Here is a 23,132-nt window from a genome sequence, read left to right as displayed (position 1 = left end):
AATTCCTTGTCTCCCCAGTTGCTCATCTTTACAGTGTCTGTCAGGTTTGTGTTTCCCTCTTGCTACTAGCTGCTCGCTAATTCCTGCTATCAGCTGTTTCCTGTTTATCCACCGCCAGTGGGTCACACGTGCAGCGTCATCAACAGCTCCTCCCACAAGTCATCAACAGCCCCTCCTGTTGCAGAAGGCCGCCTCGGTCTGTTTAAACTAAAAGGGTTCCACCAATATGTCTACCCTACGAGGCGGAAAATTGGGCGCCTCGGATCAACTCGCCAATCCGGCTCTGTGTGTCTAAACGCTCTTCCACCCTAGAGCTTAAAGTGAAACTTATCTATTCTCTCTTCAAAGCCAGACTCCACTGACAAAAACAGTAATTTACCTTTTACCTGTTTGTGTTATTGTGACTTTGTTATTTTCGAGGGTCAGTTCGGATTTGGATGTCACACAATAAAACAAGCACACAAGCAGATCGAGGCAGCAGTCGACCAGCATGTCCAGTGTTCAGCGAGGTGAAATGTTTTGGTCAATGGGATCTGGCTTTGAAGAGAGCATTTTATTTTAGTTCCCGTCTATTTGGGAGGTGCTGCATAAATGAGACTTGGTTACTGATACACAAATGATCATTTGGGGGGTGAATTATTCCTTTAAAGACCACAGCACAGAGGAATAAGCTTCATCAGACCACACAGACAATGTTTGCATCATTTCCTACTGGTTTGTCTTTTCAGTAGGTTTGTCTACATTCAGAAAAATACTGAACATCTCGTCCTTTAAGTTTTAAATTTAGTGATGAGTTATTTATAACAGCCCTTCAATTAGAAACTGAAGGATGAATTATAAAGCTCCCAGAGGAATATCTGCAGCCTTCATTCTACATGAGCTTGAGGTGTTGAGCTATAATTATAAGCAGGCATATTTGTGTATCCTTCCTCCACCCACATGCCCTCCCTCCCTCCCTCCCTCCCTCCCCGACCGGCCTGTTATTGTCTCAGGGTGGCCGGAGTCATGGCAGATGGTCAAGAGGAACTGCAGCTCACCTCGCCAGCACCGACAGAGGTAAAGGTACGGGGGAGAGCACTTGGCCACATGACAGAGAACACTATGTTACTATGATACAGTGCAAAAATACACCACACACACACACACACACACCGTGTCACTGAATCCTTGCATGGGCTGTGAGCACCCAGATGGTGAAATTTCAGTTTTATCCAGAAACTAAACCGACATGAGAATTTTCCAGATGGGAGCTGATGGGAAAGAACAGATTATAGAAGAAGCTTTAGGAAGTGTCATCGTTTCCTGTCTGAATGTGATTGGCCTCTTTAAGAATCATTTGTCATTCATTAACTCTGAGTAAATGTATCACTGGAAGGTCATCCACTCTCCCACCATCCACCCAGAGCGACTCACCAGCTTCATACAGGAACTATTTCCAGCCACACAGACCGGTGGGGGTGAATCAAAGTAATTATAGTCTGCTGTTTCTGTTGTGTGAGAAGAAAACAATATGCAGACTCTGCCTGATATAGCCGCTTTCATCGGGTGTCACAGCTTGACTGTTAGCAGGGAGGGTGGGTGGGTGGGATGGGCAGGAGGTTTGTGGACCTTGGGAAGCAGGGAAGAAGGAGCAGGAGCAGAAAAGGTGAGGGGAGGGGGGAGAGCTCGGGGGTGTGATAGGAGGAAGAGCAGAGGGGGGAGAGTCGGATAAGCAGGGAGAAAACAAATGAGTCATGGAGGGGAGACGCAGAACATACCTGAAATAGCAGGTTTCTAAAACACAACACCAGTGATAAGCTTCTTAACTTGTTAACAATTACTTTACTGATTACTCACTGGATAAAGTAATCAGTTACCTCTGTTACCCCATTAAAGATACTTTCCAACAAAGCTAAAGCTGCTTCATCCAATTGTCAGACCAGAGGAATTTTTTCATTGTTCTAAGAACCCTAGTTTTTATTGTGTGTGCAACGCAAGAACCAGAACGACTGCAGGTCTTAGAACGCCGATTTGAGAGACTTTTTTGGCTCTAATTTTAAACCCCTTTCCAAACCAAATTAGCGCACGCATGCAGGTTCCTTAAACGCAGGAAAAAACATTCAAAATAAGCGACAGACTGATAGATAGCAGGCCAGAGCGACACATCCTCACGGTGACCTCGTCACATGTCCACGTTTGGTCATGGACTTTCCACGTCCACATATGACGTCCAAGGTACCCTGGGTGTGTTGGTTGTTGACGTTCTGGGACGCCGTGTCAACTTCAGCCTGTTACATGCATTGTCTGTTTTCAAAATACACTTCTGTTTTCACAGGAAATGTACAGTTTGCATACAGTCTCTTTCAAAATAAAAGCACTACGTCGGTACAACACTGTGAACTGAATTTAATTTCCTTAAACAGACACACACAGCAGTGTGAGAGAAGCCTCTCTTCCACTGCCTGTTCAAGGCAGGAATATCACGCTATTATTCCACCTCACAGTTCTGGATAAAAGGTACGATCATGGGGGGACAGTGGTCTCGCCCCTCGGCTGGCAGTGGAGGTCTAACAGCAGCAAAACAAAATGGGACAGCCGGCAGGATGAATCAAGGGCGGCACGGATGTGATATTTTGACAATGTGTTACATATGTTACCCACCACAGGAGAGTTGAAAAGTAGCTACTAGCAGTTAGCAGCTAACTCACAGAACAGCAGCTGAAAATGTCTGCAATTTGGAAAAACAAAGAGCTCCGTGATTGTTACTGCTTAGAAAGTGCGTCAATGCGAATGTTGTTATGTAATGCTGTTACAGGTCACGCCTCTTTTGATGCTGCAATGTTAGCACACTGTCTGAGATCACACACAGGAGCGGAATAATGCGGCTGTTGTCTGGTTCTTTTTAAAAATGCAAAGGCTGTGTAAAGAAGGAACTTCCTAGCAGCTCTATGATGCAATCTCTATGTAAAAGGGCTAAAGAGACAGGGAAGGCAGAGGAGAGAAGGGATGTCATGCAGCAAAGGCCCTTGGGCCGTACTGGAACCAACAGTAAGGACTGCTGGTTAGCTTCATTAAGGAATCAAAGTACAGTAGTTTCCTGTGAAAGTATAACTTAAATATAACTTAAAATGGAAATGCTTAAGTAGACTGCATCAAAACTGTACTTGAGTATTAATTGAATGTCCCTGTGATGTAAAGACTAAATTCATACCATGCACTACTCCTAACAGTTAAAAAGGAACATGATTCTGCAGAGTGTTGCTGACCAGCTCGCTGTTCAACACACTTACAGTTCCCATGTTTCAGTCTCTGGACTGATGCGTGCTACATCCACTTTATTTATGTGCATCCTCTCCAGCTCAATCCACCGCAGGAAGCTGAGGAAATCTGATCCAGGAGCAGAGAGGAAATAAACAGGGGAGGGGAGAGATGGTGCACAGATAACAGTCGAGGAGGAGCAGCGTGATGGGCTGACACAGCGGCCTTCGTACGTAAATCCTGTTCCAGCCCTACCTGCTCCTCTGAATGTGATATATCTTCATCCAGCTGACAAGAATGCACTTTTGACCCCGCTTCACTTACACATTCAGACAGGTTTTCTCTCAACCACAACACCTTCAACTAACGTCCACTGTAAGATTCTCTATGTCCCATTTACTGAGTGTAATTTAAACCTTAACGTTAGAAGAGCTGGAGCACTGGAGGATGACGTTAAAGGGAAAATTCACCACCTTTCATGTGGATGTCCAATCAGAGCTGACGGTAAATCAACTGAAGTCTTCAGTGAGTGCTGTACTGACAGAAGTTTGCAGCCGCAAAACTATTTGTTCTTCCTGCATTCAGCTCGGTCATTTGATGCAACAGTGACGTATTTGGAGGCAGAAGGAAATTGAGGCTATTTCAGTTTGAATATCTCTTTCAGATAGTCAGGGGGGCGGAGTCTAGACTGTGGTAGAAACAAACAGAACTTCCTTGTTCTCTTCGCTTGTATTGCAAACTAGTTGTGTTTCCAACAGAAGAAACGGCCTCCCAAACTATGAGCACAGAGGACGTTACGGACGAGGGCATTCACAAATATTTATTTTAGCCAGATAATTATGTTGTGGCTGAGGAAAGAAAGAAGAGAGATGTAGCAGAGAGAAGTCGAGGCTGCAGAAGTGAGATGTTGTGTTCACATCAGGCGCAAATAAAACAATTCGCATGAGTGAATTACAGGTAGAGACGCAATTTGGCATGAATTCCTGGCGGGTAGCTTGATGGTCACATTGCAAATGACATGAAATGTGCTAAGTGGTGCAAATGGAGCAAGTAGCGCCATTTCATGTTATATGCTTATTTTCAAGAGATGAAAAATCTGAACTTCAGCAACCGTTTCGTGCCGCTATAGCCAATCAGTATTAAGATCCTCCAGGTACGTGTGACGCCAAGGACGTACTGGCAGAAGTTCACTCATCGATTCAGTGATTTCACGCGAGTATGACATGAGTAAATACAAAATATTCTAGCGTTCAAATGTGCAAGTAGCACAACGCGAAAACTTGCATCGCATTTGGTGTGAACATGACGTAAAGGCTCATTCATGCTCAGCATTAGATACAGAGACGGACCGAGCCTTCTGTCTGCACTTTTATTTTGACTGTATTTGTGCACATTTTCTGAAACTTACAGATACAGACGAAACAAAGCAGTACCACAGGTGATCATGGAGACAGTGTAGCGCAGTCACGCGAGTCTAAACACACCTTCAAGCTCTCACAGCAGTCACACAGCGACTTTCTCCCAGTTTAACGACTGTTGTTTAAATCAAGTAAAAGATATAATGTTTAAATGTCAGTGACACAACTGACTGCATTATGATTAGACGTGGCTATAGGCTGTCTCTGTGTGTCTGTCTCAGCTGTCCGTGCAGAACAAAAGCCAGAGCACATCCACAGTGACTCAGAGGACTGAAGTTTCATCACTGAGGTCAGAGGAGCCCGGGGCGTCTCTCAGTCACTCCGGGTAACCCTGGCTGATTGCATTAACTGCAGCAAATGGATTTAAAAGCTTTAGTTTATTGTGCCAGAGAAAGCAACTGCCATAAACAATTAGTTGTATGATAAACATGCAGGCACGCGTGCACACTGACAGAGGCACGCTAGCACACACACACACACACACACACACACACACACACACACACGCAGAGATGGAGGCACAGAAATGCATACCTCTCTGAAACTAGAGCACTTGTCTCTGAGTGCGGTTTCTAAATAACATTAGCAGGAGAAGCTAATTTAATAAAGGTTTGATCCTGAGGGGAAACTCTGCACAACACGGATTCCATCACGCGTTCGGACATGAACGAATTCACACAGACATATTTTACTGAAACTGTCTCTGTCTCTGTGAAGCTAGTGGGCTTCATACATACACATACACATGTAAACATGTGTGTAAAAACATCTGGATTCACAGGTCTGTTAGTCACACACTGAGGAAATGGAAATATGAGAAAAATAATATGCGATAATTATACTTTTCTTCTTTCATTTCCTCTGAGCTGTATCTCTGTTTCCACTCAGCTGCTCCCAGTATGGATCAGCTTACTGAAGTTTACATTGAACTGGGCATTAAAGGAATACTGTATCCTCCAAAAGATCATTTGTATATTAATGACTCACCCCAAGGTACGTTGAATTCGTGGAGGAAACTTTATTTTTCTAACATGCCTCCATGGTAAACAGGGAGCCCAAAAGCTAAGAAAATTCTTGATGAATTGAAGTCCAAGGGTCCACATTCAACAGCAGGAAAAACTATATCAAAACATCTGTTTACAAACTCTCACAGACACATGCAGTATGATCCAAGTCTCATTTATCCAGTCGTACGCTCAGTACTTCCCAAACAGCACTTTCTGACGGGAACTGAGCTAAAAATGAAACTTATCTAGGCTCTCTTCAAAGCCAGACTCCACTGACAAAAACATTAATTTAACCTCACTACATTGGCGCTGATGCTCTACCTCTGCTACCATCAGTTAGTTTGTTTGTGTTATTGTGTGATTTTGGTGTTTTGAAGGGTTAATTCCGCTCCACCGAGGTCACACTGCCGTGAACAGTTGTTAATCTCAGGTAGCTTGTTTTCACTTGTTTTAGCCTTCATCGTGTAACTATATCTTTAACCCTAGAGCACTAACGTTACAATTAGTAACACCATCACTAAGTTCAACAATACATGGCAAATTGAAGTACTCTTCTTATATTTCCCCCTATACAACGTATCATACAACTAAAAAAAGGTATCATGGGAGGACCCTATAAAAAGGCTCTAAAATTAGGAATAACTTAGCTTTCGTATCAAAGAAGAAATATAGCTAATGATTGCCAACATAAAGGAAACTTAGCTGTGTTTTACTCACTTGTTGGCATGATAATTGATAAAGAAACACTAACTTCAGCTAAAATCCACCCGAAAAATATTTTAAAACATCAAACACCAACGTCGAGTGAAAATCACACTTGTCTGTTGAAACAAACAGGTATGGGAGCAGGGAAACACAACTACCTTCAATGACGTCTTTGAGCAGGATGAAGCTACCCAAGGCCCCACGCAACTCAGACAATGAAACACAACACAATGAAAATCACATGATCACAATCGGACGGGTAAAAATCACCTGACATTAGTGTTCTAGGGTTAAAAAGACATGAACAAAATGCTGTCTAAGATCGCCTGCAACGTTGTAACAAAACAACAGTGAAACATAACATTTGTAATCATGTTCGCCGCTACGCCAGAGACATGACGATTCAACTCTATACAGGGTTCCCATGGTCACTGAAAACCTGGAAAAGTCATGGAGTCTTACAATTTTACATTTTCCAGGCCTTGAAAAGGCTGACTTTGACAAAGTCACTGAAAGTCTTAAAAAGTGATGGAATTTTGTTGTGTATGATGAAATTGTTAGAATAATTTTCCGTGGATTAATTTCCAGTCTAATGCAACATAATGGCACATTTTCTGTAGCTGTTGACATAGTAACATAGCTTTTATAACCACTGATGTGTGACAATGTTTTGTTTACAATCATGCAACTTTTATCATTTTCTCCCTGGTTTCGTCTCTCTGTGCCTGTGTGCCCGCTAGCTGAAATTATGTCTGAATAGAGTTTTTATCTGATGTGTAAACGCCTGGTAGGTGGGGCAAGAAAAAACTAGAATCACCACCCTGTGGTTATATGACTCCGCCCACCAGTCCACTTTCTCTGACAGTCACCAATTCAGGATCTGACCAAATGTCTCCCCTTCTGTTCCTGAGATATGACGTTAAAACATGATGATGTCACAGTCAAGCTGACCTTTGACCTTTTGACCTTCATTATTTTACCCTGTTAGACATTTGTGTTTTGTCATAATAAGTGTATGAATTCTTGAGTTATGGCCAAAACCATGTTTTGAGAGGTCACACTGACCTTTGACCTTCAACCATGAAATTCTAATCAGTTTATTCTTCAGTCCAAGTGGGCGTTTGTGCAAAATTTAAAGAAATTCCCTCAAGGTGTTCTTAAGATATCGCGTTAACAAGAATGAGACAGAAGGGTGATCTTGACCTTTGACCTACAACCACAAAGTCCAAGTGGACGTTTGTGCCAAATCTGAAGAACTTCCCTGTATGGACAACATGAAAACATAATCACCAGCACGGAGGCATAAAAATCGTTATTGTGGGTCCTTAATAAGTCATGTTGTGTCCATGAAAATGGGGACTCTGGCTGTTCTCATATTTGGGGGGTTGTGATTCGTGTTGTAGTTGTATTGGACTCGATTTTTAATTGTAAGGTTTGTCAGATATTTTTGCTCCTACAAACATTTGTTATCACTTCAGCAGTTGATTGCTTTATTTTTGATTAATTAATGGAAACAAAACTTTTTTTAAAGACCATCACAAGTTCCCACAACTCAAGAACCTGAGATACCTGTTTTGACCAACACAATCCAAGTCCACACTCCCAAAATTGCATTTACAATAATATAAAACAGAGAAAATCCTCACATTGGAGAACCCTACAGAAGATGGCAGTTTGCATTTTTCCTTGATTATTAATCAAATATCAAAAACAATCCACTGATCGATTATTGGAGTAAATTTATTCACACATTCTGACACACTACCACAACCTAACAGCTCATATACTTCCTCAAAGTCGAGTCACCTCCTGTCTGACACCAACAACAATTAGAACATATACGTCATAAAGTATTAAATACTACGGGCCTGTTGGAGTGCATTACAGTGACCGGGGGTTTGTGTTTTTGTGTGTGGTCAGTCTGTGTAACGAGATAATGAAAATCCCTTCAAGTGAGGACAGTTTGCTGGTCATCACTTCTTTAAGAGGCTACTTTGGGATTACGACTTGGATTTAGGTCAAGAGTTAAGATCAGGCTGAAGATTTACAACATGAATGGAGTCAATGGCTGCGAAAGCTCTCACACATATACACACTGAGGCTGTTCAGACGTCAGCTCAGTGTGTGGTGAGTGTAAATACCTCTGTATGGACTGGACGGTGCTTTGGTGCCAGAACCTTTGGACTGAACTGAGAGACGACAAGAGCAGCAGATAATGGAGACACAAAGGTGACGGCATGGTGACAGGAGCTGTGTCTACTGTACTGTGGTGTATGTGTTTTCACAGGATGCTGCGTCTCAGAGGAGCACTCCAGTGATTTAGCCTTGGAGGGTGAGTCACAAGAGACTGATAGAAAGAAGAGTGGTTGAACTTCAACTTGTGAAAGACAAGATATCCTCACTTTCACTCGCTTGTATGTGTCAAGCTCCTAAAAACACAGGATCCCTCAATACCCATAATGCAACTTGATTGCTTCTTTCGTCAGACCCTCCCTGCCTCCTAAATGTCCAAATCTTTCAAACTCCACGTCCCAATTATGTAACACAGACTTTCTGTTGAAGTCTAAAGCCTAATCTCAGACTTTAGGAAGCTCCCGTCAGAGCCTCGGAGGACATTGTGTAACTGTTTCCACAGGTTGAGCAGGACAACTGAACTCAACTTCATGTGTAAAATCAGTGGACTAAACTTCTGAAACGACTCAACTCCGACTAAGACGAGACATCCCCAACATACCGACAGGTCTCCTGGGAGCCAGACAAATCTGTGAGCTTGTCTTTTATTTGTTCCAGCAGCAGTTCAGTCACCAGGAGATGTTGGCATTGTACGTTTCTGCAAACCACAGATGCGTTACATTTGCATGTTTCATAGGTATCGTATCAAGGTTTCTGTGTGACATAGGAGGTGGAGGAGATGGTGGACGGTGTGACACCTCAGCGAGACTTCTATCAAGCTGCAAACCACCCTTCAAGACCAACTAGCAACAAACCATTTGTGTTTTTAGCCAGATATCAGTGTTCCCAGCGGCATTGTAGCTCCCAAGGTGTGTTTGTTTAGAAAAAAAAAAGTGAAAGTCGGTGGTTGTTGGACCCATCCGTCACCCTCCTGCCCAAACTTTAATTGTTGTTCTGCCACATTTCTCCCACTGGCCGGCGTTACACAATGACACAATCATGGCAACCGGCCGCGTATCATGCCGATATGAAAGGACGGCTTTTTTCATCGGTGTCTGACGCTGGAAGTTACTGACCATGCGCCAGATTTCAACGACTTTGGAGTGAGACTGGGTTGGAAAGAGACCTCTATAAATCAGTGGATATTTTTTGGGTGGTTTGATGCATTTGGTCTGATAATATTTAAAAGTCAGGAAAAGCTACGTGATTAAATTCCCCATTCAAATTACCGGAGCACTGAACCAAAAGTTAGCCGTTTGGACACCGTAAATCTCTAGAGCAGGCCTCACAGGGTGGAAGATCCAGGTAATTTTTCACCACAGGAATCTAGCTCTTCTGGTTTCATGTGCCACTGTGCAACTTTCATAGGAATGAATGGGGCCCCGCCTCCAACGCTTCATCCAGTTCTCTTTACACATCCATAGTTGTCGGTCTATTGAATCGTATCCAGAGGCATTTTGGTCCACGGCCGTTGAAACACTCCTTGGAAATCAAAAATGAACCAAGAGATTCTTAACTAATTTGGGTCTGGCGATGACAGACTATCACACAGGAGCACATAGTGATGGCAGGTTGACTGTGACTACAACTTGACAGGTTCTTGCCTGTGCTAAAACAGAAACAGTTTCCATCCCAAACAGTCTGTCTCGCTAATTTATGATTCAGTTTGCACAGAGAAGGTACAGAAACTGAGTAGACGTCCAAATTTAAATGGATATCGGGACATTAGCAACAAGAACTGACTTGAGACAGAACTTCATCAGAGTATCAGTGCTTTCACATCTACAGTAACACGTTTCCCCACTTTGACTATGATGCAATATAAGTGCAAAGACTGCATCTACAAAGAGGTGAAGTTCATCAACGTACAAACACACAGAGAGGAGAAAATGACTAATGTGAGTCATCTCTGTCTTTCACTATAGTTTCTTTCACAGTCTTCCTTTTCTCTCGTCTTTTTCTCTTCCTCTCCTCCGGTCTTTACTTCAGCATAGCCCTGAGATCTCCATGGAAACAAGGTTTAGTTCAGTCAGCAGAGATGAAGAGACAAAGTGAAGAGAAAGAGACAGACGTGGGATGAGTCGAGAAAACCTTGGCAAAAGCTTAGAGCGGGTTATTTTCTAATGTTTGTGGACATCAGATACAGATTCATCCAGCAGCTGGACCTCACTCATCCTGGAGTTAAGACATATATTAGGAAAATGTTTACCTTTAGACACACCTTTCACCATGAAAGTCTCTGCAAGAGACAAAATATTGTCAAAAAATTATCATTATTGTTTTAATTGTTTAGCACAAGTGGTGAATGACGAATCAACACACAAATAATCTGCTTTAATCCATTATATAGTGGCCTTTACTGTCATTTATGCTGCTGTTTTTTTTCTTTCTGGAATGTATTAAGAGTGCCAGAAGAAGAATGACAAGAGGGAAATGGTGACACGAAAAAGGTCCTTGTCTAGATATGAACCTTATAAGTCAAACACACACACACACACACACACACACACTAATACCAGCACAATTTAGCAAACTATAAACTGACTATGAGGCAATTTGATAAAAACATGTCCTGACTCACAAAGAAAAAACAAGAGAGTTAATTCATCAAATAAATCTAAAAAGAAATTGAAACTTTACTTGGTCTTTGTTTCTTTGACATTATAGTATAGTAGGAAATGTGGCAGGACAGCAATGAAAGTTAAGGCGGCGAAAATCCGAGTAGTGCAGGTGGTGGGTGGGTCCAACAACAACCCACTTTCACCCAGGAGGCCGGTGTTCACCATCTGTAGGATTGTAAAGCCAAACCCTGTTCTTTTTTCCTAAACCCAACGTTAAATCAGTCTTACTATATGGGGCAGAAACATGGAGAACTACAAAAGCATCATCAAACAAGCTCATTAACAGATGCTTATGACACATCCTGGGAATTTACTGGCCTAACACCATCGCAAACGAAGAGCTCTGGCAAACCACACAACAAGAACAAATTGAAACCCAAGTCAAACGCAGGAAATGGGGCTGGATCAGGCACACCTTGAGAAAACCATCCTCCAACACGGCCAGACAGGCCTTAACCTGGAAACCACAAGGGAAAAGAAAGCCAGGAAGACCAAGAAACAGCTGGAAAAGGTCTGTCGAGGCGGAACTCAAGGAAACAAGAACATCCTGGAAGGAAGCAGAGAAGATGGCCCAACACCGAACTAGCTGGAGGAAGTTCATGAATGACCGATGCTCTCCAAAGAGCAAAAGGGTTTAAGTCAAGTAAGTCAACCACGTATGTGTGTGTTGGCTGAAGTTGGCACAACCAACACACCCAGGGTACCTTGCATGTTGTATCTGGACGTAGAAAGTCCATGACCAAACACTGAGAATCTGTTGGCACTGTATGTTTCTGCAAACCATGGATTTGTTACAACAATGCTGTGGTTAAAGGGCCAGTGTGTAATATTTGGCATGGTTTATTGTCAATCTGAATCTGAATCTGAATATGAATATTCTACCCATTAATATGTTTATACAAGTGTATAATCGCTATAAAATAAAATTCGTTTGGTTTTCGTAGCCTTATAATTATGCTTATATATATATATATATATATATATATATATAGCAAGGGCCTTGCTTTAGAGAGGTCGCCATCTTGCGCCGCCATGTATGTACGGCAGACCGAGCGGACAATCCAGCCAGCCAGAGAACGCGTTTCACGTGTATAAATGAACCAACGCAGACAGTGGGAGGAAGGAAGAAGGAGGAGGAAACAGCAGAGAGTGTTAGTAGTTCGTCGATAGAGAGTAGTGAAAAGTTTTTTTAGTTATAAAGTTTGCGAATGGACCACACTTACCACGCAACAGGAGAGAATGAACCCGAACCGTCATCTGCGAGGAAAAGAAGATGCAGCTTCACTCCTTGTGATGCACTCTCTGCGGCGCTTTTCCTCCTGATGATATATCTCCCCAAAGATGGTAGCAGTAGCACCGAATCCCATTCTGTGCATTCAGCCTCTCTTCTCACCCGCTCAGCATCAAACACATGGAGTTCCTCATCTGTGTGCTCCGGCTCAAACAGGTATGGCTCTGGATCTGTGTCCGCTACAAGAAACTCTTCAAAATCGAGTTCAAAGTCGTCCATTGCAGCTACTATAGTCCGGAGATATCGCTAGGCTAAATAAACAGCTGAGCTCTGTTACCGGCTACGCTGTCAGTCAGTGTGCGGGCTGGAGATTGGTGGAGCAGAGAGGGGAGGGGGGTGCCCACTCAGTATGGTAAACGAGTATGTGTGTATGGAGTGTGTCTGTTACGCCAGAAGAGTCAGAGTTTTGGACGGAGTCTTTTACCCCCTGGAGTGTTACCGGAGTTTCTGGAGTGCTCAAATAAACTGGCCTTTTCCCCAAACGCTACTCTGGTCTCCTGCTCGTGAGGGATTCATTACATCGTAACATGGTTTAGATTTCTAAATAAATATTCACCTCGTCGCTAGATAGACCTACTCCTGAAAAACTTGTGTCTGCGCAAGGCTTTTTGTCCCTACGAGGCCACCGTCATTTACCCGACGGGAGGGGTGAACAAGTGAACCCTGCAATCTAGAATTTGACCACTGATGTCACTGTTTTCAAAGGTTTTCAACCCATTTTACACACTGGCCCTTTAAGTTTAGGCACAAAAACCTCTTGGTTATGGTGAGAAAAAGATCATGTTTTGATTGAATTTGATTGATTTTAAAATAGCTTGTTTGGGGGCACTACAAGTCAGAAAACACAACAATGTCTTGGTAAACTAGACGTACCACCTTGCGGTTGTATCCCTCAGAAAACCAGTCAAGTTTCTCTGACAGTTTCTATCCATGTCTGTGAAAATATGGATGCTGGTCACACTTATTCCCCCGTCAGCACAGAAGATCTGTACAATCAGCAAAGTTTCAAGGTGGATATCAAATATTAGTATCAGACCAAATGTCTCCCCTTCTGTTCCCAGGTGGCACACCATCCATTGTCTCCTCCACCTCCCAATGACCGAGTCAACACATGTTCTACATCACTTCAGAGACGTTGATATGATGCGTATAAAACGTAAAAGTGTAACATATCCATGGTTTGCAAAAAAGTACAATGCCATCATTTTCCTCTGGCAACTGGGCTGTTTGAAATGAAATGAAAGCATCAGCGGCAAATATATTCTGACTTTCATTCCTAAATATGTATTGAGCCAATCTCCCAAACTGTAACCACCCTTCTGTCAGACCTCACTGGTCAGGTTGTGTCTTTCAAACTCCAAACATGCAGTTTGTAAGTCAGGCGTTCTGTTGAACATGTGATGTGAGATATCTCCTGGTTTATTTCCTCAGACTTGACAAAGCTCCAGAGCCACAGAGGACACTGTACAACTGTTCTCCCAGGCTGAGTAATACTCACTCCTGATGAGTAAACTGACCTTTATGTGTACAGTAGCAGCAGATAAACCCAACACTCAGGTAGTGAGCACACACACACTGTTTATCTGCTGGTGTCACACACTGCTGAAATGTCACTGTCTACAGTGACACATGCATCAAGATGTCTCAAATATCAGATGGTTTAGATACAGACTGGACTTTCTTAATGAGCAGCTGTGACACACTCAGGAGCCAAAAAGTAAAGTAATCTAAGTATTTTAGTGACATGAACTGTTTTTGTTGTTTGCTGCTCTCTAATAGTTGTCTGCATTTCCCCTAGGTGGTTTGGTTTTATTTGAATGTGTGCAAATGAGAAGAGCGGTGTTCTGTTGTTTGACCTGAACACAGGAATCGTGTCTCAATCAGATATCAGTGTGGACAGTGGAGAGGGGCAGATGAAATCATATCTGAATACAATCTGGATATGAGACACATTTTAATGTAAGCATGCAGGAGGTCAGACACAAAGAAGAGACAATAAAGAGAATAAGTATCACAGCTCTGCTTCTGTTTGCTCCTCCAAAACTCAACGTGTCACTCAAACAGAGGCTGACTGCTCGTACAGGTATAACTCTGAAGACTGAAGAATGAATGGACATGTGCAGTATCTGTTCTATAACTGTCAACATTTATTGACTGAACATTCTGTTTCCTCCCTTCTGACACAATGCTGACACTTATTTCTCGGCCTTTATCTAAACCAGATGTTTGATGGTTGTCACTGTCTTTATAATACCAGTTCTGCCAGCGCTTCCTGTCCCTCAGGGACGTCATCAAGGCAACAACAGTTGCAGTCGCAGACTGTTTTGTGTGGGTTAAACCTCAAAGAAGAAGGCTGTTTTGTGTCAGACGCATTTCAGTTTATTTCAAAAGAAGGCCATTCAGACCAGAGGCTTGTGATATGAAGAATAATCCCTGTCACTGTGTCTGCCTGGCCTGGCTAACAGACAAACAACCAAGATAACTTTAGCATCAGAGTTAGCTAAGTTTATAACCTATATGCCAGTTCATGAACCCGGTAGACCCAGACGCTACAGATGCTTCTCACTTATGGTTACGTCAAACACAGCTGTTATCTCATTGGTTGCACTTTGAAAGGTAAGTGGCAAACACGGTCAAAGTTGAAATAATTTAAACTTTGAGGGCAGCCCTCTGTGGTGATTTTAAAGGTAACACTTCCGCCTAGTTGGGCACCAATGCTCTCCCCGGTTTTACCACCAATCATGTCAACAACATAAACCACAACAGTGCCCTCATGTATCTGCTCTGACTCACCTTGCATGCAGAATTTCAGCTCTTTAGCGTCTGTGACGGTGCTGGCTGGCATCCTGTCAGGAACCTTCTTGCTCATGCGGTTGTAGTTCCTCCTCTTCTTTGTCTCACCCCACAGGTTGGAGCCGCCGTGCATGCTGGGGATGTTGAGCACAGCAATGCCCTCTAAGGAGGTGTTGCTGAGGTCCAAGATGATCCCGTCGCACTACGGAGAGACAGAAAGATAGAAAGAAGATTGACAGAATGATTATGATGAGATATTTAGAACAGCTAAAAAGTTACAAAAGCATCATACAAATAATTTGGTCCCTGTATGTGCACTGAAGACAGGCACAGGCTCTGTCTCGTCAAGGTTGACCTTTGAGTGCTGCCTTGACAATCACTCCAAGATGTCAGCCATGCAGGCGGCACTGCATGCCTCTACCTGAGTGTCAGATGGAGAAATTACAAGAATAGCTGGGTGTCATCCGCCTAACAGGGACTGGAAGCGATGTGAGTGTATGGCAGCACTGAGCGTCCTCATGTAAAGGGAGAAGGAAATAGGGCCCAGAACTGGGCCTTGTGGAACTCCTGTTGTGAGACAGATCCTTTCCATGTCACCTGGAAGGAACGAGCCATGAAGAGTCAGAGAAGGGTCTGTTGGGTCACTGTGTTTAATGCAGCAGACATGTCCAGTAGTCTGAGGACAGAGGGGGGGAGAATTTGCTGCTCTGAGACCAAAGATGTGTTGATAAGGTGGGTTAAGAAGATCAGGGGGTCAGAGGTGACAGACTAGAGAGGAGTGGAGGGGAAAGGGTCAAGAGAGCAGGTGATGAGGGGGCTGGAAGATACAAGGTCAAGAACCTTGCTGTGGGTGAGGAGGAAAAGAAACAGTCTTAATTTAAACTATGACAAACATTTTTCTTCACCAACCTTTTTTCCATGATGAAAATGAGACAACAATAAGCTAAAAATAAATCTTTGAGAGTGCAAACTAAGATGAAATCTATGTTTCATTTTTGTTGACGAGATGTGACGAAAAAGTTAGTGGTGGACTATCAGCCATCGAAAGACTGAGAGGCTGGTAAACTCCAGTAAATAGTCAGCCATTGGTTGGAGTGGTGAGCTGTAATGGAGGAGGCTGGGGGGTGGAGGAAAGAATTTCAAATATTGTTAATTTTCCTTTAGTAAAAGTAGCAAACAAGATGAGTGAGGAGGAGGAGGAGGAGGAGGAGGCGGGCTGGAGAAGAAGATCTTAAAGAGTTTTCTGGGATTTTAAACAGAAATGTGGAACTAACTTGTAATAACATGCAACGTGACCTTATGCTACAGCCCGTTTCATATGATCCACCATGTGCTGCTTCCATCTGTGCAGAAATGTACTGTTGGCAAATGTATTCTGGTAGAAAGAAGTTCCTTAAATCTGTTGATCTGCTCAATGTATTTCAGTGTTAAATGCCATGAGCTCAGCTGTGCAGGCAGACTTTTCTTTATGAGACATCTGCAGACCTTGGCGGGTCACACAGTAACGATCAACACTTAGAACTAAAGAGTTTTTGGAAGAAGCAATTTGTGAAGTGTGCTTGAGGTTGAACTGAATCCAACAATTTTTATGTTCTGTTGAGATGAAACAGCAGCACCAGTTTGAGCTGACTGGCTCAGTAATTACCCAGTGATTTCAGTGGGATTTGTTTGCAGGCCTTTTTAGGATCCACTGATCATCTTAGCTTTAATATATGTGTCCACCTTACTTGTTTGATCTCTGCTGCCACCAAAATTGATGCCACTTTGCAGCTTAGCTCCACTACGCCACCGCTAGTGTCCAATCAGAGACCCCGGGGTCCATGATGAAAGCCTCTCATCAAATGAGTGATATAACCACAAAGTACTAATAATGATATCATTTTTAACCAGGGTGTCTCTGATTGGCTGCTTTTTATTCAACCTGTGCTGCCCTGCCCGTTGTTAATCTCCCTGATGTTTTCATTCCTCTGGTCAGTGCTAGCTGTGCTACTTGGTGCTACTCAGCGATCGGACGGTTTTACAGAACCACATCTTTCTGCATTCAGTGACTGGGAGGACGACATGAAAAATTTGACCTGAAATCATATACAAGGACCTTAATTACTTTGTGGTGTCTCTTTGTGTAAGTGGCTCCAAAACATTATAACTTTTTAAGTTTAAAAAAAGCTTTTGGCAAGTAGCAAGGGTTTAGCTAGAGGAAAAACAATTCTCCACAGACATTAGCTAGTGCTAGCTAGCAAGATCTGTTGGCTCGTTTGCGACAATGGAAGAAGATGATATGTGTGGTGCGTTCGGACTACTCATTCCCAGTACCGGAGCTCATTCTTAGTGTAGAGCGTCAGACTGAATTTACCAACGCACCATGTCAGGTCACTCACTCTCCGGGACCGCCAGTGTTACTTGAATACGGGACTACCAACGTGACCAGACTGGCCGACCCGTATGCTCTCACTCAGTGGATGGATGATGTCACAGGAAGCCAATCTTACAAAGGAGGACTCACTTGTTTGTTTTGTTATGGAAGCTAACGTTAGCTAATGTGCTAAAAAGTTAGCGTTTCAGAGAAATCCAATATTCCTCTTAAAGGGAGGATAAAAGGATAAAGGGAAATAAACCTGTCTCCTATCGTCCTAAATTTGTTTCAAGTGACTAGTGACATAAAAATAATAGTTAGCATGTTAGCCGTTAGCCTAGATACAGCCGGGGCACATAGTAGCGTCAGACCTGTTAAAACGTAAGTGAAAGGGCAACCTTCAAGTGCAAAGTTAGTCCACTAAACAAGCTTTTTTTCCACAAAGACCGCCTCATATCGTTAGGATAAATGTCAGAGAACATATAGAAAACAACATGTAAACGTGTTGTCTTACCTTACCGGTGTGCTGCCATGTTTGTTTACCATTTAGCTCTGCTTTCCAAAGCGCGGCCGAAATCTCGCGAGAACAAGTAGCAACAGCTGGAAGGCAGAACCGGACAGTAGCCTGAAAAGTTCATTCATTTATTTTATGAAAGATTTATAGAATAATGGCTGACTTTTTGCCAGACTTTGACTTTGTGGAGGAGGAATTTGATTTTGCAGAGTTTGATAGCCGCTCTTATTTATTTGAGCCAGAATACACTGACGAATAGCTTCGTGAAATTGAAGAACGGAGGAGGAGAGAGAGAGAGGCGCAACAGGTAGAGGACGAGAGAGGAGGAATGGCTGCTGCAAGGCTGCGTAGCTCTGGAGATTGGTGAGGTACCTGTGAATGCTGTGCCCCAGTGCCCACAGAAGAGGAATGCCTCTGTTGCAAGGAATGGGACCGGTTGCAGCCTTATTTTCAAGGTCTGGATGTGACCGAGGACGAGACACCTCCACCTGGAGTAGTATCCAGCTGGGCTTTATCTAGAGCTCGCCATATTTCGGCCGTGCTTTGGAAAGCAGAGCTAGATGGTAAACAAACATGGCAGCACACCGGTAAGGTAAGACAACACGTTTACATGTCGTTTTCTATATGTTCTCTGACATTTATCCTAACGATATGAGGCGGTCTTTGTGGAAAAAAAGCTTGTTTAGTGGACTAACTTTGCACTTGAAGGTTGCCCGTTCACTTACGTTTTAACAGGTCTGACGCTACTATGCGCCCCGGCTGTATCTAGGCTAACGGCTAACATGCTAACTATTATTTTTATGTCACTAGTCACTTGAAACAAATTTAGGACGATAGGAGACAGGTTGAAATAAACTGAAATTTCCCTTTAATCCCTCCCCAGTTTCTGATGAGGTGGACATGATAACCCTTAATACACATAACCTTATTCATCCCTACAACAGGAAATACTTTTTCCCTAACCTGATATGAAGTGTGCGCTGCACATGTGAGCATTTTTGATGATGGCCTCCGTCCAGTCCTTTGGTCTTATCACATTTAACCATAGTTGTCTTTGTTTTTGTTGACGGGCAGTGGCGGCTGGTTTTGAGCCATGACTCCTTCCATTCTGGCTCCCAATAACACAACAAGACAAACAAGACCTTTTCTGATTGAACTATCGTACAAATAAATCAGCTTCCAAAATAATGTCTGCAGTACCATTCAATGACCGACCTGCAGCAGTGAGCAGGTCACTACAGTGCACGTCAATGATTTATTTGTACCCTGATTTCTCTGAGTTACGTAGCTTGTGTGTGCATTCAGATGCACTGAGGAAGATGAAGCTAGTACTAACAACAAGGCTAACAGATATCACAGTCATCACGGCTGCAGTGTATTGTTGTATCATGGAGTCAGACAGATATCTAAGCTTCTACCCTCTTCATGCACGAGTGATTTGTTCAAGACTGCGAGATTTATTTTGTCCTGATGCATTACCTGGGCAGGAGCCAAGTGTGTAAATGTGTGAAGCAGCAAAAACAGAGCGATAAAATAGATGGCACCATGTCAATACATACTGCATGATATTATATAACAGATATTAAGTGACCCCGTTTGACACTCTTGGCCTAACGTTGAATTATATTATGCCTCGTAGCCTCATCTGGATTCATCAAATAATTCAACAGAGAATGTCAGAGACACACTGCTGTGACTCAGCGTCCATCCGTGCTGAAGCAAAGCATCCTCAAAAACACTGGACTACCATCACGTAATGTGTGAAAGTGGAAAAATGACACTACCAGTACCACACCAGCTGGGCACTACAGCTCTTCAGAGTGTATACAGAGGTGTTCACCCTGCAGTGGTCTGAATCCTGAACCAGTGATTCAATCATAGAGACCGTTAAAAAAAGTAATTCATTCAGGGCCTCTCTCATACATTTGTTCTGCTTTCACATATATTCACTAACATTGATTTGCACTTTGCCTGTGAAACGACTCTTGTGTACTCTCAAGGACAGGGACGAGATGCTCACCTCCTGATGTAATAGTATCACAATACTTGGATGCTGATTCCAAATGTATTGTGTTTCTACAAGTGTTGTGATTTGTTTACTTTTTCAACACCAGACCAGTGGTTCCCAACTGGTGGGTCATGGTCCAAAAGTGGGTCTTGGGTTCATGTGTCAAGTTTGTAAAAAACACACAACGCTATTATTTTGAAGTGCCATTTCCTGCTGTAGAGTGAGTGATTAATGGACAACTACTTGACAGCGACAGCAAACTGGCTCGACAACATGGCTGAACACAAGTGACGCTGAATGTATTAAACTGTGTGGACCTTGAACTAATGACTAAGGAGAAATCTGGACCCTGTGGCTGCACCAGTTTGGAACCACTGCTCTCGACCATGGGGAAAAGTTGAACCATACACTTCTAGAGACTGTGCATCATGAGGCATATTTCCTAAAAGCAACGTACATGACACGTCAGTCTCTCTGACTTTTATATCAACAGCATTATATACTGCAGTGATACTCAACTTATGGCCACAACTGGCCCCCAGTACCATGCCAGGTGGCTCCCAAACCACATGAGAATTTGTGCTTTTAATTGTTGATGGGTCCAATAACCACCGACTTTCACCGTGGAGACAGGTGTTCACTTCCTGTCAGATTGTAAAGCCAAACTTTGTTCTTTTTTCCTAAACCCAACCACGTGTGTGTTGTTGAAGGAAAAAAATATCAGTTGGTGGTGTTGTAGTGACGTAGTGCTTTTATTTTGAAAGAGACTGTATGCAAACTGTACATTTCCTGTGAAAACAGAAGTGTATTTTGAAAACAGACAATGCATGTAACAGGCTGAAGTTGACATGGCGTGCCAGAACATCAACAACCAACACACCCAGGGTACCTTGGACGTCATATGTGGACGTGGAAAGTCCATGACCAAACGTGGACATGTGACGAGGTCATAGTGAGAGCCTATTGGGTTCTTACAACCCATATTTCCATTATTGTTGGGCGGAAACCTGTAGTGTCTGCAGTAATTGTGACGAGAGTAAAGGAGGAACTCAGGTGACGTTGTATAAAGAGGTGAAATAGTCCATGTAGAAAGGTGGCCACCTATTGGTGGAGGAGTCAGCAACATAGTTTGTATAAAATAATGGACATAGCCTCTGTGATGTCACATGATGGTTTGTGGACTCCTGTTTTGAAGCCTTGAGTTTGGCATTTTGGTTGTCGCCATCAGCCGGAAGTGACCATATTTGGATGAGAGGGTAGAGATAACCCTAACGCTAGCTGCTAGCTTGGTTAGCATGATGCATTTACTGCTATGGTGGGAAAACCGAACATCTTACTCCTTCAAGGGTCTTTTAGTACAACCAAACGCTGAACAAGACTTTATTAGGTGACGAAAACGTTATGCTGTAAGGGTTCACACCCACTCAGGATTTTAAGGCCCTGTTTAGACGACAAAAGGTTCTCTAAAAATGGAAAAGTCTGTCCTTTGCGTTTTAAAAAACTTCTGCGTTTATATGACAACATTATTGAAACAATCCCCGTTCACATGGAGCCGCAAAATCTATTGGAAACGCTGTAGTATGCACGCCAGGCCAATGGGTGGCAGTGTAAATTTGCAAAGCAACACCACGGCATGACGCCATGCGCCTGTGCTGAAGCGCCTTCTTCTACAACGCTGTGATTACAAACCAAAACAAAGAAGACACAATGGTGAAAGCATGCACAGATAACTTTGTCTGGATGGACAACGAGGTGGAGTTGCTACAGTAACAGATCTACACTTCACTTCAAATCAACAGGGTGAGCAGCACAAACAGAGCTCGGCATTGTTGTTGTGACGGTCGGCATGCCTAGTGACTGGGACCATAATGCGCATGTGCGAAAAGTCTCCGTTTTCAGAGGAACTGCATATTGCAAGTTTACATGACAATGGAGACGCTGCCGTTTCCAAAAAGTTGCACTCTGGAACCCATTTTCGAATCGTTGCATTTTCAGGCACCCAAAACGCCGCTGTCGTGTAAACGATCGGCCAAAACGCAACTAAAGTTTACCGTTTTCAGTTGAAATCGTTGTCGTATAAACGGGGCCTAAACCTGCGACTCCCCACCAGTCAGTCAGAACTGGATGAGAGGTGAAATGTCTTCAAGAAACTCAAGTCCAAAGGGTCATGCCGGGGTTACGTTACCTAACCAACATTGTCGCCATGGTAACTTGTCAGTGGATGGCATGTCTCCTCCTACCCTGTCTTTAGCACTCAGCCACACAACCATCGGGTTCTTACAAAGACATAAAGCTTTAAAAAAAATGACAATAGTTTCCTTTAACAGCTGTAGATTATGGCGAACGTTTCTCAAACAGGAGGAAATGGTGCATTTGTTAGGGACTATTTTCAGCTGCGGATTAATACACAAATGATTCTCTAGTAAGTGTATGTATGAGTGTATGAGGCTTAAGATAAACTACAGTGTGTTCACAGTAATGAAAGAACATGGCGACCAGTCAGCAGTGTGGCTCACTGATGTGTTTTTTAATACTTTTTGGACAATAATTTACTTCTGTGACACAGAGGAAGAAGATATGTCACTCAAAAAAAAACACTAATATGACTGATACGTTGTAGACTATCACCAGAATTACTGTTTAATCTAAGTTTGTGTATTCAATTCATTCATTGGTTTTTCTGATGTTTGTCATCGTATGATGATGTCGTATGTCCTATTTTAAACATATGAAAACTATTCATAATTTCACCTCAGCTCATTTTACTTCCTCTTAAGCCTTGTGCATTTATCCAGCACTTACACAGAGCCGAGCAGTAACCACTGATAACCTGGTGGTTTATTTCATGCAAGGTACGTGGGCAGACACACGCTGAGTGATCTCACCTCTGCTCCGGTGTTCACACAGATATTTGTCAGTCTGATTAAAACTCAAGGACTTCAAAGCAAAGTCTTTTATCTTTTCACAGTTTTGGTATGAAACTGATACCAAAAATATAAAACATTTAAATTTT

General features: G+C 43.0%; 1 protein-coding gene across 4 annotated transcripts in view; it reads right to left on the bottom strand.

Moving 5' to 3' along the window:
• dgkg (diacylglycerol kinase, gamma) overlaps positions 1–23,132 on the bottom strand; it is a 172,896-nt gene that overhangs the window by 14,757 nt on the left and 135,007 nt on the right. For all 4 annotated transcript variants that reach the window (XM_033618185.2, XM_033618182.2, XM_033618184.2 and 1 more), the window contains one exon: positions 15,245–15,446. In XM_033618185.2, the coding sequence (XP_033474076.1) occupies positions 15,245–15,446 (202 nt within the window). The remainder of the gene's footprint in view (positions 1–15,244; positions 15,447–23,132) is intronic.

This window comes from Epinephelus lanceolatus, chromosome 14 (genome assembly GCF_041903045.1).
Source record: "Epinephelus lanceolatus isolate andai-2023 chromosome 14, ASM4190304v1, whole genome shotgun sequence".
Taxonomy (NCBI): domain Eukaryota; kingdom Metazoa; phylum Chordata; class Actinopteri; order Perciformes; family Serranidae; genus Epinephelus; species Epinephelus lanceolatus.
This window is presented reverse-complemented; position numbering and strand designations above follow the sequence as displayed.